Raw genomic sequence first — 19,540 nt, 5'->3', positions numbered from 1 at the left:
GAACAACCCAACATTAGCTTGCTGTACTGCATACAGAATGGCAGCAGAGGAGATTTTTAAAAAGAAGAACAGAAAAAAAGATATGTACAACCACCTGTTTTAGCTAGTGCGGACATTCTCAAAAGACTCCTCGGGGAAACCATTGAATGGCCTCCTTTGTACAATGCCACATACTTAAAATTTTTTATTTGATTTTTTTTTTTTTCATTTTCTTTTTTTAAACATACAAATAATTCGCACTATATTATCCTGCCAAATTAAAAAAATATACCGTGGCAGCTTGTTGTTTTTTTCCACTACCAAAAAAGGTACAATAATACCTTTTGAGAGAACAAGCAACAGTTAAAAATACAAGCCTCAATATAAATACTGTAGTACCTACACTAGGTGAACATTTAATTCAAATACCATTCTAGAAATACAGAAGAAAGTAGACCATAAATGTGTTTTAGCATAGGAACTGACATGATGTGCATTTTCCTATATTTAAGTTTCTCTATTATATATTTTATATATAATCTTAAACCTTTCCCCAATGCAAGTTTGACCTGAAGAGCTGTGAAGAGCCAAGATGAAAAAAGAAAGAAAAAGCCGGGGAAAAAAATCACAGATTTTTCCCATTTTATATATATTGTGATCAAGTCTTGAACACCACCAAGACAAAGAGGAAAAAAGAAATAACAAACTTAAATTCAGTTTCCCCTAAGATAATGAAATGTTACTTTTTAAAAAAGTCATTTTATTTTCATACTTAAAAAAAAGATTTGTACAAAAAAAGTTCTTGCAGTGAAAGCAGCAAGTTTCAATTGTCCGTACTTTGTCAAGCACTGTGTGCTTTGACACAATAATATTATATCGGAGGTGGGCTTTATCTTCATGAGGTGAGAGGAGGAGTTGGCTTTTTTACATTAAACAATGACACCATGTTCGATTCATTAGGACGTTTTCCCTCTCGTGAATATCTGTAAACTGGGAAACTTTAACAGTGCACTTCGTTGTCCAACAAGCAAGCAATCTTAATTTATATTCAACTACTATACCTCCAATTAGCATGTCTAATATAAAAAAGGGCAGAGTGGCAGGTGCTGTCTAAACACCAAAAAACGTTGTCTAGAGTCATTGATGTCATAATGCAACAATGAAAAAGAGTCTCCTTGAATGTCAACTTATACCACACCATGTGTGAAACTCATATAAAACAAAGGAACAAAAGTGACGAGTATGGTTTTCCCTCTCACTGTGTCTCGCTCTTGCTCAGTAAGTCTTTCAGGTTCATTTAGTCTTTTAGGGAGCTCAGACATAGGCAATAATAAAGAAATAAGATTTTGACTCAGACCTGTAGGCAATTCATAGTTAATCATCACTGACAGCTGCAAATATTTCAATGCTTTCTTAATAACCAATTCTCAAGTATACATTACATTAGTTTGCTCCAAATGCCCTAAGGTGTTCCTTCGCAACGGACGTTCACACTAACAATGGTCATCAAAGAAACATCAAAATGTTGTGCTACTGAAGAGAAGACTTGAACAAACACAGAAAAGTCAAATGATTGTGGACTGAAACCTAGTACCGCCAAGTACAGTACCTTCAGATAGAAGAAGTAAACGAGGCTGAATCCCATACCATATACTGCATGTGCCATGCCCAGGACATAAACCACGATGGAAGGATACGTTTTACGTAGGTACCTAATGGTGATTAACTAGAAATTTCCTTAGCTTTTTGATTATTATTATTTCTCTCTAAAGTCACAGTTGACTGTAGCGGTAAGGTACTTGATGCAAGAACCTTCTGAGGATCCGATCGATCCTTATGTAGTATCTAGCTGAGACTCCAGAATTACAGCAGATGAGATTAACCAATGCAATTTCAAGATATCCAAGGCACTCTTTTTGTTTGTTTTACCAAATGATAGTACAAATTCAAATCTTAATGCTGTTTCCTTTTTGAGAAATCCAAAGGCTGTAATTATTTTTATTCCGTAATAGAGGCCAATTAGTATTTTAACCCTATGTGGACAGAACATCTTTTTGAAAGATTAGTTTAAGTGCGATTTCCAGCCCGCCCAAAGAGGGTTAAGCGATAGCCTGTAGTCCTCCATGTTACAACACAAAACTGTACATGATATGTATTACAGAATGTATGCAGCATGGTTGTTTTTTTCTTTTCTTTTTCTTTGATCTCAAAATAAAAATAAAAAAAATACAGAAAAAAAACATTTGTAAAATAATGAACGATAAAACAGCAACACATTTACTAAACAACTAACCAACCAGGGACAATTTATTTTTAAAATTAGCCCAAATATATCATGCATGCTGTCAAATTTTCCAAAATGGGAAAGAAAAAATAAAAAGTTCACAACATGTAAATTATTGCACAAGAGAAAGGCTCCAAGTTTGCGTCAATGCAATAGTATTGCCCCGATACAGATCATGCATTCAACGGTAAATGAAAAGGGTGTGCTGGTGGTGCCAAGCACATTGTCTTAGCCTCCACTGGACTAGCGAAACAGGGAAATCTACAAGGATGAGGGTGGGAGTGGGGTAAGGTGTTATTCGCTGTTAACAGGCAAGTGAGCCACCACACTCCACCGCTACTCAGTTTTAATTTCGTTGTTCAATGCGCGGTCACTGTGCCATTTTTTCATGTGTTTCTCAAGGGTGCTGTACACACTAAAAGGCATCTGACAGATTTCACATTTGTAAACGTCCTTGCCCACTTGCCCGTGCGTTTTCATGTGCCGTGTTAGCTTGCTGCTCTGAGCGCAGGCATAATTACAGAGATCACACTTATAAGGCCTCTCACCCGTGTGGCTGCGCCGGTGCACAGTCAGATTACTGCAGTTTTTGAATATTTTGCCGCAGTACTCGCAGGTGTCACTGCGTCGGCCATCTTTCGAGCTGGGCCGACCATGACCCCCGAGGTGTGGCGTGCTGCCGCCACTGCCAGTCCCGCTGCGGCCCGAGACGCCGCCATCCAGGTCCCCTGGTGGCGTAGAGAAGCGCAGGCTTCCATTCTCTGAGGAGTGCTCTGAAGACGAGGCGAAAGGCGATTGTCTGGAATCCCCAAAGTTCAGAAAGGGGTCCTTCAGCTGCCGAGAAGCAGCATAGTTAGCCAACCACTGGGAATAGACATTCTCAGTGTTGGGGATTGTAGGGGTGGAGAGGTCAAAGTCCTTCTCCAGCTTGATTCGTTTGGAGAAAGGACTAAGTGAGCTAGGACTGCCCAGTAGGAGCTTCTTGGACAAACCAACAGAGGCAGACTCACTGGGGGATGAGCCTCGACCATTGATAGCTGAGCCACAGCCCTCATCCACTCTGTCTGATTCCAGAGCCGAGTCCTCATCACACATGTTCCTATGTGCATCATTGTCAGAGTTAAGGGCTCCTCGCTTGTGTTGATGAAAAGCCTCGCTGTAGTGCTGCATGCTGGCAGCCAGCCCCATGCCCTGCATAACCTCTGGCAGTGAGCGCGGGATCCCGTCCTCGCCCGCACCCAGACGTCCGCCATGGTTCTCGTGGTGCCGTGCAGCCTCGAGGTTGAGGCTGAAGTGGTAGTTGTTTCTACCTCCCTCTCTCTCCAGCTCCTCCTCCTCTCCTTCCTCCTCTTCCTCTTCCTCCTCTTCTTCCTCCTCCTCCTCCTCTTCCTCTTCCTCTTCTTCCTCTCCGTTCTCTGGAATCAGGCGGTTGTTTTCGCTTTTGAATTTGGCTACCACGGACTTGAGGGCATTACTGGCGCTACCCACCAAGTCGCTGGTTCCCGGCTCAGGGGAGCTGGCTGTGGACAAGCCATCATCGGACTTGACCGTCATGGGCGATGACTTGTTCATGTGTGTCTTCATGTGCCGCTTCAGCTTGCTGGCCTGCGTACAGGCATGGTCGCACAAGTGGCACTTGTAAGGTTTCTCACCCGTGTGACTGCGTCGATGCACGATTAAATTACTCTGGAACTTGAAGGTCTTCCCACAGAACTCACAAGACTTGCTCTTCATTGGCGTGTTGGACTGTTGTGTAAGAGGGGTTGGGGTGGACTGGGACCCAGAGGGGGACTGCATGGAAGGTAGGGGAGGGGTGGAGAGAAAGGGTGGCTTGGTTCCTGACTGGAATGGTTGTAGTAGCCGTTGCATAGGGCTGGGCCTGTTGGGTGAGAGAGGAGGAGTTGACCCTGAGGTGTTACCAGCCAGCTCCCTCAACCTACGAGAAAAGTCCATAACTGGGGGATCCATGGGTATGGGGTTGAGGCGCAGCACCCTGTCGAAGGCACTCGGGTGGTGGGTAGCCAAAGCCAGCTCCTCTGGGCTCAGGTGCTCCATGCGATGAGGGTCCAAGTGATGGCGGGGTGGAGGGCTAAAGAGAGGCGGCGTAGGGGGAAACCGACCCTCTCGGAGAGGGGGTCCATCACGTCCAGAGTTGGGTATCCGCAGTAGGTTGAATGGGCTTCCCTCTGGGAGATGGATGCCATGCAAGGGGGGCTGAGAGGAGCAATCTACACCCATTCCCAAAGGAACTCCCACACGGGGCGTGAGCGGACTTCCGCGCTCACTCTCAAGGTAGATGCGGAAGCCATGAGTGTTCTGGGCATGTTGCAGCAGAAACCAGGCACTGCTGAACGGCTGCTTACAGGTTGTGCAAGTGTAGCTGCTGGGCTCATCTTTACCTGCAAAACACATAAGAGAAGAGTTAATTCTCCAATATTAACTGCAACTCATTTAAAGGAACAATAGAATAGAATAGAATAGAATAGAATAGAATAGAACAGAATAGAACAGAATAGAATAGAATAGAATAGAATAGAATAGAACCATTAAAAGATCTCTAGATCTGCTACATGTGTTTGTTCTCATTCCCTTTCTCAGCTGCTCCCTTGTGTATTTTGGACCTACAAAAAAGCCTAAAGATTGGGTCTTAATCATTTATGAACCTCCCTCATCTCCCATCTAGACACCAGGCCTGTGCAGACCCCATGCTAACAGTCTCTCGTCGACTTTAGCCACTCAACAGGCAAAAGCAAGTATCACATAACAGTAAACACAGCTCTTATTATAAACATGTTCCCAAACAGCACTAAAGGCCAGGACCCAGTGGAGCAGAGCTTTTCACAACACAAGACCAGACAAAGCACTGGTAGCCCAGCAGAGAAAGACTGTGATGGGGTTTCGGCTGTACACCGTTCAGCTGGTTCTTGTAACAGTTGTCAGCAGGGCTATAAAAACAAACAATAGTGCTCTCTCAAGCTGAACACTTTCATCCATGTACAAAAGCAGACGAACAGGAAGCATACAGTAAACAAAATCTGGAAGGACTACAGAAATATATCCTGTAAAGGGGCAACAGAGGAAACACACATTTTGTTAAGATGTATTAAAGGTTACATTACACAAAATTCAGGTGTTTTAAGCCAGTGGAAAGCTGTAGGATAATAGTAACATTTGTTGCAAACACTTCACACAATGAAAAAAAGATTGTTTTGAAATTTTAATCCTATTTAATAAATTGTCAGCTCTTCAAATGCAAGCTCAAAAAAGATTAGTTTAAGCAACAGTTGCTTAAAACGGAAATAAAGGAATCTACCAGTAGAATAGAAAAAAAGGCAAAAAGAGAGACCATCTACTCCCTTACAACTAAAACAGTAAAGTATGTAGACAATGGTCAAAGCAAAGGAACATTTAAAACAATAATTGACTTTCAATGGCACTTTGACAATGACCGGCGATTTTCCTCCCATTGCGTTTGTAATCTCATTTAATGTTTCTGACTCCTCCACCACATCATTTAGGAGATTAAATAATAAAGGAGGCTGGAAACAAGAGCCTTTCATCATTAAACACACTGTGCTGAAGCCTGATGCAATGTTACCCATTTATGAAATATTTTTTGTCTCTGCATTTTGGAGGAACTGATACATTATATTCTTAAAAAAAAAAAAAAAAAAAAAAAAAAATTAAAAAAAAAGAAAAGCCCCAACTTTTTGTCCTTTTTAAAAAAATAAAAGTGTTATCTAGTCCAGATGAAAGCTGTCAAAAGCTACAGAACCATTTTTGATAATTGCACTGAATAAATTCCTGAAAATTTTTTTTTTATAAAGTGCTGCAAATGGCATTTGCACCAACATCAGGTAAACAAGCAGCGGGTTCAGGCTGCCTATAGTTAAAAAACACACGATTAACTCACAAATGGCAATGAAATGGATATTTTCATGAGGTAATGAGTGGCAGTTTGAACTTTGAAAATTACCAGCACTAAAAGGGATGTTACATGCAAGGTACAGATATCTACCTACGCTCCCAAAAACGCACCTCTCGCAAGCACTGGCATGTGCCATGCGGGCATTGTGCTTGGCATGCTCACAGCCAGGTTCTTCTTCTGACAAAACTGTCACAATCTGTTCTGATGACGGGAGTCGGCGAGCCACCGACAGGTGCTCCAATAATCTGCTATTAGACTCTGAAGATTTTACTGGGTGGAATTAAAAGCAGCAGCCTGCCAAAGAAATTAGCCTCCCCCTCCTTTCGGTCTAATTTTAATTTTCTCAAGAGAGTTGAAAGAGTATTCTTTGTGTCATTGACTGTCTTTTTGAGAGGAGAAGTCGAGAGCTGAGCATTCGAGACGGGTGAGCAGTAAAAGCAGACGAGGGACTCATGGGTTCACAGCTGTTTAATGTGCGCAACTACGTGGCTCGAGTCTCTCGGCCGCCGCTGGGTGCGCAAATTTGTTAACTGCAATGATAATCTGTGCCTTGACACTCTTGAGCAGTTACGAGAAGAATTCGGAAAGCGGCCTTGCTCTAATTTTCACAGATTCCTCAGTTAATTAGAAAGCTCTCCAATTTGCTGAGAAAGCGGGTCAGTTCGGACAAGCTGGCAAGCCGCGACGTTCGAGGCAGAGACTGCCGGTGACAGTTGTTGGACTGGTCTGCAGGAGCTGGCAGCGGCATGGCTACTTACAGACGGATGCGAGCGCTCAGTGCATTGCTGGCAGTTTTTACACAGGGAAATGTCAGAGCAATGTTACAGCACAGAGCCACGGGAAAACAAGAACACCCCCCATACCCCCCTCCCCTCCCAAACTGCCAACCACATCCTCACAGGACCGACTAATCCAGCTAAATCGGCACACACACACACATACACACACACGCATTAAACTGCAGTTAGATAAAGCCACACTAAATGATCTTGACAAAAAGTAAGGCTGTATTACAGAGCGGTGATGGCTTGGCAGAGAGTGACTGGTGCCCATGATGAAACCGGAGACATGGAGGAAGGAAATATGTTGTGAGCCCCCCATCCACCCAATTCCCCCCCTGCTGAGTTCTGCATCTTGCGCAGGAAAACTGTAGCACACCAAACAGATAGCTTTACAGTGCAAAAATAACCAAAAAGTGTCAAGTTATGATTTGTGCAAATTTCAGACAGCTCGTCTGGGGCGCAAAACGTATAAAATCCGCCTAGGGGACAGGTCAGCCGTATTTTATTGCAAAAGTGCACTCAAACACACACACACACACACATAACCTGTTTGTTGGTATTGGAAAGGCACTGTGTTAGTTACACAAGCGCATTTACAAATGAAAAATTATTTTACCGTCATACCAATTTCATTAAAATACACTTAAATACAGCTAAGTGCATGAAACGAATGGATTTATCTTGACTGACACACATGGATGACTGACACGTATAGATGGAGAGCGTGTATATTTGGAGTAATGTCTACAGTTGGCTTTGTTAAGAGAGCGGGGTGCATTTCTATGTGTGCCGTCTGGATCGATGGCGCTGGCAGACTAAGATGAATGCCAGATTAAAACAGCTCGGGCAGCCCAATATCCCCGACATGCAGATTCATCCATTGTTCTTCCTCCCACCACTAAAAAATCCACCTCCCTCACTCACACACGCACACAAACGGCGTTCGCGGCAAACAAAAGCACCGGATACAAACGCACTTGCGTACAGCGATTCAAAACCTCCTACATGCGAAAGCGCAGGTCATTTGGACAGTTGCTGGAATTTTGCGAGCTGTACTCTCAGCCTTCCATCTCGACAGCTTCACTGCTGTCACTAGCCGAGACTGCGGCTCCTTTTGTTTTGTCCTTGACGATTGTGTTAAGATTCAACAGCTCTCGGAGATAATGGTAATTGAAGTAATGCAACAATGCAGTAACAGGATTACTGAATGCAGGGGGAGAAAGGACAATGCCATGTAATATCATTTTTGAATTTTATCAGCGGCTTATGCTTTCAAGAGCCTCTGCATATATTTGTGTTTGAGGTGTCCCTTCACCTCTGCACCTGCTCAAGTCTCAAAATTATGACATTACCATTTAAGTATTACATTTTCGTAAATTAAGCACAGTGCATAGGAATCCTGTTAACATTGACAAATAAAATACATTTTATAAATCAATCAATGTCAAACTTTTTAAATCAAGTTTTGGGGTCATTTGTTTTTTTAAAGGTGCTTACCAAGACTGCATTTATTTGATGAAAAATAGAGTAAAATGGGTAATATTGTGAAATATTGTTTTCTATGTTAATATATTTTATTATTATGCAATTTATTCCTGTGATGGCAAAGCTGAATTTTCAGCAGCCATTACTCCAGTCTTCAGTGTCTGTTTAAAAAATAAAATAAAATAATCCCAAACTTTTGAATAGTAGTGTATATCAAGATTTTGTTACTGATCAACATTAATTTGAAGCTATTTGCCATTTTTAATCACCTTTTGCTTTTGCATAATAAATTGTCCTGCAGTGTGACAAATACATTTTTAAAAGTACAAATATTTCAAGTAAAACTGCATGAAAAGACTAATCTAACTAGTTGTACTAATTTTGCTAATTTGCTCTCACACACACACACGCACACATATGTTTGTTTCTGTGAATTGTGGGGACTTTCCATAGACTTTTTTATTACTTTTATACTGACCAAACGATATTTTTTATCCCCTAACCCTAAACCTACCCCTTACAAAAAACCTGTTTGCATTGTTACACTTTCAGATAAACATAATTTACTATTTTTAATATTTTTTTCCCAAATGTCAAAAATTTCAGGTTTTACTATCCTTGTGGGTCCCCACAATGTAGCATAAATAAGTACACACACACATGCATACACAAATTTATAAGTAATAAACAATAGCAAAATGCTGTTTAAACTACTTTTTAGTACAGCATGAACATGCTGCAGGACATGAGAACCTCACAAAATTATTTCATGTTGAATACCCATATATTAAAAAGTGAACATTATTGTCTTTTGATTTGATTAACTATAAAATAATAATGACAATAATAAGGAAAATATTTGCTAATTCTGACCAAAGCAAGACTTCTAATGGGTGTCTGTGTTTAACCCATGTGTGTCAAAGCTCAGGTCATGTGTGTCTCTGGCTTGTATCAGTATTCTTCTAAGCATTCTGGCTGGGTCGGCCCAGCACCGCTCTCACACACTCGGCTCTTTGTCCGGTTCCAGACTCTTTGTGGTGTGCCGAGTGACTGACCTCAAACAAAGGCCTGTTTGACCAACACTTGCTCACTGACAAAGCTGGACAGAGGAAGTGCCATAGAAATCCCGCAAAAGACTCAGAGACACTTCTCACACTGTGTGTCCTCCAAACCCAAGCATTATGTATTTCTCTCTGCCTCGCCAAAAGAACGCACACTAATATCTTAACAATGAGATGTAATGCGCCCATATAGACAGACTGTGCTTTCCAAATAGACAGAGAGAGGGAAAAAATACTGACTTAAAAGAGATACTGTGGTAACTAGAGATGGTGCTCCTGGACAGAAGCATGTCAGTAATTAACCTGGACAGGCCGGCAAAAATCTGACTTTCACGTTTGTTAACTTTCACCATCCCAAACCCTGATAAGAAGCAACTAGGTCACATTTCAAGTCCCAAATAAAGAAACTTTTAACTAATGACAGAAAATATGATGTATGCATGTGTGGAATTAAGAAATAAACTTAAAATCTGTGACACTTGCAACTTTTATAAAAAATAAGGTGTAAAAGAGTGTATAACAACAATTTGTCATGGGTCAGTCGCCCTGGGGAGAAAATATGGGTTAAAATTAAAAATCCTAATGGAATTCCCTCTCCACATTATGCGAGTAATCCCAGCATCAAATCATTCCAACATGCACCATGTCTCCCATCTGCCTGCCTGCCGGACAGCAAGCGCAATTAAGAGTGGGAGAGATTTCCACACACCTGACTCCCCTCTCCTTATCATTATTACAGTGAGGAGAGACGTGTCCCTTCCAATCAGAAATACACACAGCTAAACAGGGCCTGCCCAGCTAATGATAACCACAGAGAGTGGCATACGTTTTCCTCTCGAGCATGTCGAATCAAACCCAGCTGATCAGGCCAGACTGTAACATGTGCACGTATTCTGTTATTGCTGAATACGAGAAGTTGATTTCAGTATTTAAGAGCAACAATGACGCTAATTTCACAATCCTCTTGGTGTGTCATTAGGCGCTGCTGTACAATCTGCCACACAAGAACGAAGACAAAACACAAATACCCCCGAGTGCTTTTAAAGAATTGGGATATAAAAGCGTTATTGCTTTGGCGAGGAGGCCAATCAGGACTTTATATGTGTGTAAATGTATATTTGCGCATGTGAGACACACGTGAACATGTCGTAGTTGGTTTGATTTGTTATAAAGGATTGTGCTAAATACTGGGTGCCAGAGAGTTCCAGAGTCCCTGCTGTGATCCACATTGTGTGCTTCTCTGCACCCTTTGGCACTGGTGGCGGGTCATCCACAAATATTCACTACATTATATGCAAATATATATTATACATAGTTATTTATGTAAAATGTTGTTGCATTATATACCAAAATATAAAACCAAGTGGCATTTATTTTATTAAATAAATAAATATATATCACATAAAGGAGCTTATGATGCTGTTCAAAAGTTTGGGGTCAATAAGATTTTTTTTTTAATTATTGTAATACTTTTATTCAGCAAGGATGCATTTCAAATCAAATCAAATGTAAAGTACATCAAAATTGCACCCTTTGGCACTGGTGGCGGGTCATCCACAAATATTCACTACATTATATGCAAATATATATTATACATAGTTATTTATGTAAAATGTTGTTGCATTATATACCAAAATATAAAACCAAGTGGCATTTATTTTATTAAATAAATAAATATATATCACACAAAGGAGCTTATGATGCTGTTCAAAAGTTTGGGGTCAATAAGATTTTTTTTTTAATTATTGTAATACTTTTATTCAGCAAGGATGCATTTCAAATCAAATCATAAAGACATTTGTAATGTTACAAAATAATTATATTTCAAATAATTGCTGTCCTTTTGAAAGTTCTATTCATTTAAAAACAAATCCTTAACAATCACTGTTTCCACAAAATATAATCCAACTATTTCCAACAATAATGATAATAAGAAATGTTTTTTGCACCAAGTCATCATATTAGAATGATTTACTGGAGTAATTGCTGTGGAAAATTCAGCTTTGCTATCTATGGAATGAATAAATTTGAAAATATATTCAAATTAAAACAGCTATTTTGAATTGTAATATTTCACAATATTGCTGTGTCTGTTATATTTTTGATCAAATAAATGCAGTCTTGCTTAGTATAAGAGATAACTTCTTTTAAAAAAACGTTTAAAATTCTTACCAAGCCCAAACTTTTGAATAGTAAAATTGTGTATATTTATCAATAAAAACATTTTTGGACACTTTCTATTTTTCTAAACAGGACACCTGTGTGAACTCGTGTTGCTTAGTACATCCTGTACAAATCATTAAGAGACCATTTAAATAAAAGTAACTGCAAACATGGCTTTATAAAGTGAAGTTCCAAACACAGCTCTAGCATCCTGTGTTTGTTATCCGTACCTAATACAATGACATTCATACACCTGACTTAAGTGTCCAAAAGTGTATACATACTGCATGAAGACTGAACAACCCTAGTGAAACCCTTTCTTTAACCAGCAGTCAAACATCCTCTGCTCATGTATGTGAATGGAGGGAGTGTGTATCCTAATGATAACTACATATAGAAGCAGCCCAGGAACTGTACTGGGCATCCGCTTTACCACTGGGGAACATGCCTGGAGAGCAGAAGCCCCAGAGGGACAGATGGAGTACTCTTGGCGGAGACACCCATGAACAATGAACAAAACCGTTGTTCCGTCACTCGGATTATTGTAACTGCCGTTCCTGCGCTTTGGTTGTGCGATTCAGGCTTCCGTAGACACTGGAATGGATTGTTTAAAAATGAATTCCTGCATAACCTCATAAACATAATTTTAATAATACAGTCAGAGCCTCTTAAACTGTGTTTATGATTGTAATTAAATGGCCAAACCTTTATATAATCGTCAGTGCGTAAAACCGTGTGTGCATCCTCTCTCTCTTTCTCTCTCTCTTGTGAAGAGAGAACCTCACTGCTGATGGTGGCAACTGTAGACTACTCTTAACCCAAAACCAAAATGTCAAAATTATAGAGAGCACAAATTACAGCATAGAAGGGTTGTGTGCTTTGCTCTTTTCCTTTTTTTAAGCAAAGGAGAGAAAAAAATGCTGAGAGAAATACCAGCATCCAGATGTGCGCACACACATTTATGGTACCCTAGAAGACAAGACTGTAGAGGATGGCAAAGAAAGAGTGACATTCATTGTCATAAATAGCCTAATTAATCACTGTGCAAACTATTACGCTGCTCCAAAAGCATCAATTAATTAAACCCAGATTCATTTATTCCTGTGGAGGAACACAGGCTTTGTGCCCAAAATCATTACTGCCGAAATAGTCATTATTATTATTATTGGAATTAGATCTCTGATTTCAGTCTGAGGTATCCCCGAAGATTTACAAAAATTCCTTTTTTGAAATATACTTTTCAATATGGCCGAGTATTAATTAAGCCTTAGCACTCATTTAACCCAAACAGCATCAGTGTTGCTCAAACGCACAGATCATTCAACAGATCATGTATAACAACGCAGCAAACCAGCGCATGGCTGGGGCTTCGACTGCAGCCTCTGAAGCACAGATCATGGAGACCTCTTTTCTTCATTGTCTCTCTCGGAGCCAGAGAGAACGAGGGAATGAAATAGAGGGGAGGAGGGGGGTGAGTGAGATATTCACAGCACGTTCTGCATAAATGTATCGCTGCATCTGTAAGGAAGAGAAATTGGAGCTGCGCAGAGCCGGGGCCCGGGGCATGGCTTCAGACACTGTCAAAACATTTTCAGCCATTTTAATTAGAGGACCAAAGCCAGTTCTGAGGCTCCATAACATTTGCTTTCACATAATTGCACTTCGCTCAGCGTTTTCGCCCTTTCTGTCCCCCATCGTATTCAACTTGGGCAATTCATATTTCCATTAAGGCTTTTTTGTGCTTTTTCAATTTGAATATATTTTCTTATAGGACATTCAAACATTCATGAATAGCGTGTCCTATGGTGGCTGAACAGCTGGAAGTCTGTTCGCTTGTACTTCATTAATTATTCAGCTACCTACGGCTCTGTCACTGTAGTATAGTGTATATGAAGTACAGTACACGAGAGGCTTCCAGTGGCTTTTTAAGGCTCTTATTCTGCATTTTGTCTGCATTTATCCCCTTTTAATCCCTATGCTCAGATAAACAAACAAGCACACAAATGCTGATACTTGTGATGGAAGGTGTTCAAAAAAATTCAGAGTGGTAATTTTTCTTGTTCCTTCACACGCAGTAGGTCAGTGGTAACCTGCACGCAAACACACACACATATACACAGAGAGAACAGGGATGTGCAGGGACATGCAGAGCAGGGCAGTCAGCAGCAGCAGCTGTCGGCCATAGAAGATCACTCATCAGCCTTACAGTACCATCATAAAGCTCAGCAAACACCAGGTACTGGCCCCATGCCCTTGAAAAGACACACACACATAAAACAAAACACAAGCCGCTATTTTTTATGTTAGCAATAGGCATGCAAGTATAACTCTTATTTGCTTTAATGGATTATGTTTAAACATTTCAAATGAGCAATACAATCTGAGGACTTAAACTTCTTTAGGTCAAATAACACTAAAAAAACCTGCATTTCTAAGGATGATTCAGGTTAGGAGTGTTCAAATATAGCCTACTGGTATTGACGATAACAGTGATATAAAAAAAATGAAAAGTTGGTTTCATGTTAATAATACACAAACAATTGTACACAATTCAGCAATAGTTGTTATCTAGTTATCTAGACACTCCAACACAGTAGGTGGCAGAATTGCACCTTAACGCTTGTTACCATCTGTCATAAAACGGGAAGAAATAACAAAAAAAAGACACAGTGTGTAGCTATTCCCGCACAAAATCATGTTGTCGAAAGAATTATTATTTTATAGATATTGCAATATCATTATTGTGATTCATTTTGGCCACAGTAATTTATGTAGTGAAAATCTGACATTGTGAAAGCCCTAGTTTAGTTCATTTGCATGTCAACTCTAGAGGCAACTGTAAAAGCCAATTGGCCCTTTTAACTGAAAGCCAGGACTTTCATTCCTACATCTGTTGTATTAAATGTTATGATTTTTCTCATACATTTTCCTACAAGTGGTTCATCTCCTCCCCCTACACTGTCTCTGCTATCTCTTTCTTTTGCTCTTATTCATTTGTCCATTGGCACCAGGGGGCTGTTCAGGTGTTTGTTTTTCCCAGCCCAGACTATCTTTGGAAATGTTTTCTTTTTTTCTCCACTATCTGGCTGCAGGTCTGCACTGACTCAACCTCAGGGGTTCAGAAAGGGGCAGGGTGGAGGGGGGAGTTGATGAGAGAGAAAGAGAAAGAAAAGAACGAAAGAAAAAGTTAAACCTGTAAGTCAAGAGCCCTTTTTGCTCTGCAGTCTCAGGAGAAGAAACCTCAGCAAGACTGACCCTCTCTCATAAACACACACATACACAATCTAACACACACCTCGCCTCACCGAGAGGCCGCTTTCTGCCTCACAGATGCCCAGAGCTCTCAAAATAATAAGAAAAGATGAAGAGAGAAAAAGCAATGGGACTTTGAGCCTGATTCTGATAGAAATTTGAATATTGAGAATATTGGAATAGAAATTTAGTCTCAAGAGCTACATTTGTTGCACGTTAAGGACATGAGTGGGAATTAATGAAATTACAGTGCTAAAAGTACCAAAAAAAAGCATTATAAATTGCAACAGGAACCTGAAATATTCAAGCTGTAAATATATTTATAATAATAATAATAAAGTTTATTTTATATAGCGCCTTCAAAAGTTACTTCTTTTATTCTATTTTTCAGAATAAAACCAATCAAAATATGTAAAATTTTGATAATTGGAAACACTAGCTAATTGAATGGAAAACACATCATTTAGGCAGCTACACTACTTCATCTCTCAGCATTTTCTCTCTCTCTCTTTCCCTCTGTATTAGAAAACAATCTTCAAATATATTCATTTGAGAGCAACAATCAATAAAAGGACATTTTTAACACAGATATATATTGTAACTGCTGCCCCGTCAACAGTAAAATCCCCTCAATGATTCTGGTGGCAGTAAGCTGGGTGAGAGAGCCATAAAAAAAGTGTATTCACATAACTGCCTCTTACTGCCTCCTGAAGCCACTGACCCTTGCACTACAAGAGCTGACAGACATGCAGAGAGAGGTGTGAGGAGCCAATGTGTGTGTGAGTTCATGAGTAACACATGGATAAGCCCCTGAGAGCTGACTGGAGCTAGCTGCTATGCTAACAGTAGCTAATACTCAAATCAATAGTGGAGGAAATTTCCCCACGCAGCGTTCACTGGTAACAACTAAAATACACATGAAACAAAATCACATCCATAACCATAAAATCTTTTTTTTTTCCTATGGGCCAATTAATCAAAGCAAACTGGGCTGTTTAGGAACTACTACAAAGCTTTTTTTTATTAAGTATGCTGTACAAATTATTTAAAATAATATATATATATATTTATTTATTTATTTATATATACAGTATATATAAGCAATACCACACAAGCAAAATTGCTTTTGTGCTAAATGCTATATATTCAGTACAATAGAACAATTGTGAGGAATAAAAAAGGAAAACCAAAACATCAGAAAATAATATAATATATAATATATTTACAGTTTCTGTCACACATATTTAATGACTTATGTTAATATTAAATTACTATATTAATGCCCAAAGCACACACAAATAGTTCATTCGTTTTACACTGTATTTACTTGTAGGCTATATACACAATAACATCAACTGTAATAAAATAACCAAAGAAAACCAAAAGAAAAGAAAAAAGCATAAGAGACTTTGTTAGAACACAGTGAGCAGACTGCTTTGGTGAGGCTTGGTGAAAATGAAAAGCGATAAGAGAAGGTCCAAACAGATAGATCACTCACTCTGCCTCACGGCTCAGGCCTGTGTCTGACAAGAGGACAAAAATTTCTCTAAATTATTCAGAGTGGACAAGCACACATCTACTGGGCACTGCCCTAAAAAGAACATATCCAGAGAGCGGGAAAGTAAGCGAGAGGCTAGCAGGGGTTGGGAGGGAGAAAATGGGAGAGGGAGAGAGAGAAGCAGCAGTTTGATGAACGTCAGAAGAAAGGCAGTATTGCAGCAGCAGGCCGCCTGGGGCTAGTTGTGTAGGAGAACACAGAGGCACACAGCCGTTACAGAGCAGTCAATAACGACACAGCCTCTGACATTTACACAAACACCAAGGCCCCGCCACTAGCGCCAAACAAACACCCCCAAAACACATACACACCGCCTTTAAAGGAAGCCCACAGTAGCTCCTTGCACGGTGAAGCAGAATGGGAGCGAAAAAGAGGATGCTACGGACAAGAGCATGTAGCGCAGAAGTCGATTTAAAGACAGGGCATTTAAGGAGATTGTGAGGTGTTGAAGATCCCTTCGCTTTACCGCTGTCTCTTATCATCAATCTCGTCCAGAGAAATTACCGGCCGTCCTGGTTTCGTTTTTTATCTTACTTAAGAGCCAAGGGAGAGGGCAGCTGGCAAATTACAGAAATATATAAATCACACATTAAAAAGTTCCAGAAAACTATTTGCAATCCTTTTTTTAGTGGTGTGTGCGTGCTCGAGTGTGAGTGCTCCATTAGGGCATTTTGAGAGCAGTCTAATGTGGCTAATGTTCCCATCAGAGATACTCTAAGTGCTGTGCCATTCATTTCCCTTTCACCCCCCTGAGCGCAGCGGTCACAAGCCCTCCAAATGCTTCCCTTCGAGGAGTGGCCAGCGCCTTTTAGCCAGGCCCAAAAGATCGGCCGGCCGTGCGGGAAGAGCCAGGGCCCGACCACCGACGCCCTCTCCCAAAGATATAGGTCTGCTAATTACCCCCATATCGACACCAACAAACAACTTTTAAGACCTATTAGAGGACAGTTGTCCAGGAAGGGGTTTTATATCCCATTAAAACCAGAAGATTAAATTGCTATTCACATAAATTCACCCGGCCTCAGATACCGTTAGGACTCAGATGCTAATAGCGTGTGGCCTATCACTGCTAAACAGGCTACGGCACGATGCCACCCTCCTGGAAAACAGCCTCGAGTGCGATCGCATAAATAACCTCAGCTTTTCCGTTGAAGCCATTTCAAGTTTCAGTGGAATTCCTGTTCTCACGTCTTCGCGCTCCCCATGCTCCACTCCCAGAATCCCCTCAGCATTTGCTATCTGGGTTTCTTTGTTGCGCCTGCCTTTCTCGGCTTACGGTACGGCCTGGAGGAGGGGGGGAGGCAAGCAGGACGAATGGGCTGGATCTGCCGGGGCAAGAACTAGAGGTAATGTCAGCCAAGGCCAGAGAGCGAAACCCAGCAACCATGTCAAAGGCAACAAACACTCCCTATCTCATTCCCAAAGGAACTCTGTGACTCACTCTCCAGCAAGCCCCCGATTCACTCCAAAACCTCTCAGCGTAGCCATAACATGCATGCCTCAAATTTGGCGTAGAAACCGCAGCAACTAATACCAGAGATGTCTGTGTTAGAGGAAGATGGGTGAAGATGTAAAACTCTTCCAAGAGTGTGAGGACACCAAACCCTACAGAACTCCGGCTGACCCGATACATCACACCACCCTCCTGACTGCCACCCCAAGCTGTGTGACATGTCCACCGGGTCTGGGGAAAACATGTGACATCCATGCCTTCAAGAGCACATCTATCGAGCGCAGCGGGGACACGAGGCCACACACAAACGGAGCACTGTTTCAAGAGCGGCCAAGGCAGTGCTGTTGCATTCCTCCCGACTGGCGCATGGCCGGCTGGTGAGAGTGCGGGCGGCCTGCAGATCTACCCCTCGTCTCAGTCGCTTGTACGATCCGAGTCTGTTCTCACTCTCTCTCTCTCTCCCTGGAGACGCATGTTTTGGCGGCCTGTTCCGTAATACTGGAGCGTATACCAGGAAATTAATTTAAAGCTTCTCATAAATACAGCCGAATTTATAATAAATCAGTGATGGATCTGAAGCCAAAGCGGAACTCCCTGCAAGCTAAAGTAGTTAAAGGAGAGTTTACCCAAAAATTGGAATTCTGTCATCAATACTCACCCTCATCTCATTCCAAACCTGTATGACTTTATTCTGTTAAACACAAAAGACGATAATTCAAAGAAAGAGTGACTTTGAGTAATACAGCTGAAACATTAGTCAAAGTATCTTCTTTTGTCTTCTGCAGAAGATAGCAAGTCATACATGTCTGGACAACATGAGAGTGAGTAAATTGTGACAGAATTTTCCTTTTTGGGTTAACTACATTAAATGAAGTTATTTAGGATTGCTAGTGTCCAGAGGGCAGTGAGGTAGACCAGTATCTCACAGAGTTCATAAAGCATAAATGAATGACCCGCTGGAAAGATTGCCTCCGTCTATCTCGTTTCACATTAACCTTTGGGCTTGAAATCTGCTGCTTGGACTCATTTTCAGTATCTTCGTTTACAGTACATGTTGGTGCTAGAGAGGGGACATGTCCATCAGGGCCGAGGGCCAAGGCCACAGAGGTGTATAAATGTAAGAAAACAAAACAGAGACGAGGGGGTTGGGTGAAAATGATAATGAGACAGACATCAAAGCTCAGATCAGGAAACAAACCGCTTCCACGCGGTCATAAAACAATTTGTGCCATGCGTCAATACGCTGATAAGGCACATCAGATGCCCGTGGTAAGGCAGCGAGGCAGAGGTGAATGGACAAGCTCTTGTCTGAGTGTATGTGTGTGTGCTTTATTCACGCGGTACAGAGCGCATGACTCAAAGCCACTCTGCGGCCCTGCACTTTATCGGGATAAAAAATTCAGGCTGACCCTTCTACTGCCCCCTTTAGCAGCCATTAGCAGAATGAGAGAGAAAGACTAAAGAGAACGAAGGAAAGAGAGAGTTCTTTAGGTTTTGTGACACCAGAGCACTTTTCCCATATGTCTGATATAGCAGTGTCAAGCTAAAGTTAAAGTTAGTTATTAGCTATACTTGAAGCTACTAACAAATATCTA

The 19,540-nt window shown here is 41.0% G+C and overlaps 1 protein-coding gene across 1 annotated transcript in view; it reads right to left on the bottom strand.

Annotated features, from left to right (window-relative positions):
- Window positions 1-236: 236 nt before the first annotated feature.
- The window catches only part of LOC107601892 (B-cell lymphoma/leukemia 11A-like), a 52,446-nt gene continuing 33,142 nt past the window's right edge, over window positions 237-19,540 (bottom strand). The window contains exon 3 of the mRNA XM_016294240.1: window positions 237-4,662. Coding sequence (XP_016149726.1) covers window positions 2,600-4,662 — 2,063 coding nt within the window. The 3' untranslated portion in view covers window positions 237-2,599. The remainder of the gene's footprint in view (window positions 4,663-19,540) is intronic.

Source organism: Sinocyclocheilus grahami, unplaced genomic scaffold, assembly GCF_001515645.1.
Source record: "Sinocyclocheilus grahami isolate Dianchi unplaced genomic scaffold, SAMN03320097.WGS_v1.1 scaffold313.1, whole genome shotgun sequence".
Taxonomy (NCBI): Eukaryota; Metazoa; Chordata; class Actinopteri; order Cypriniformes; family Cyprinidae; genus Sinocyclocheilus; species Sinocyclocheilus grahami.
The sequence above is the reverse complement of the archived record's forward strand: the minus strand, read 5'-3'. Positions and strand labels throughout refer to the sequence as shown.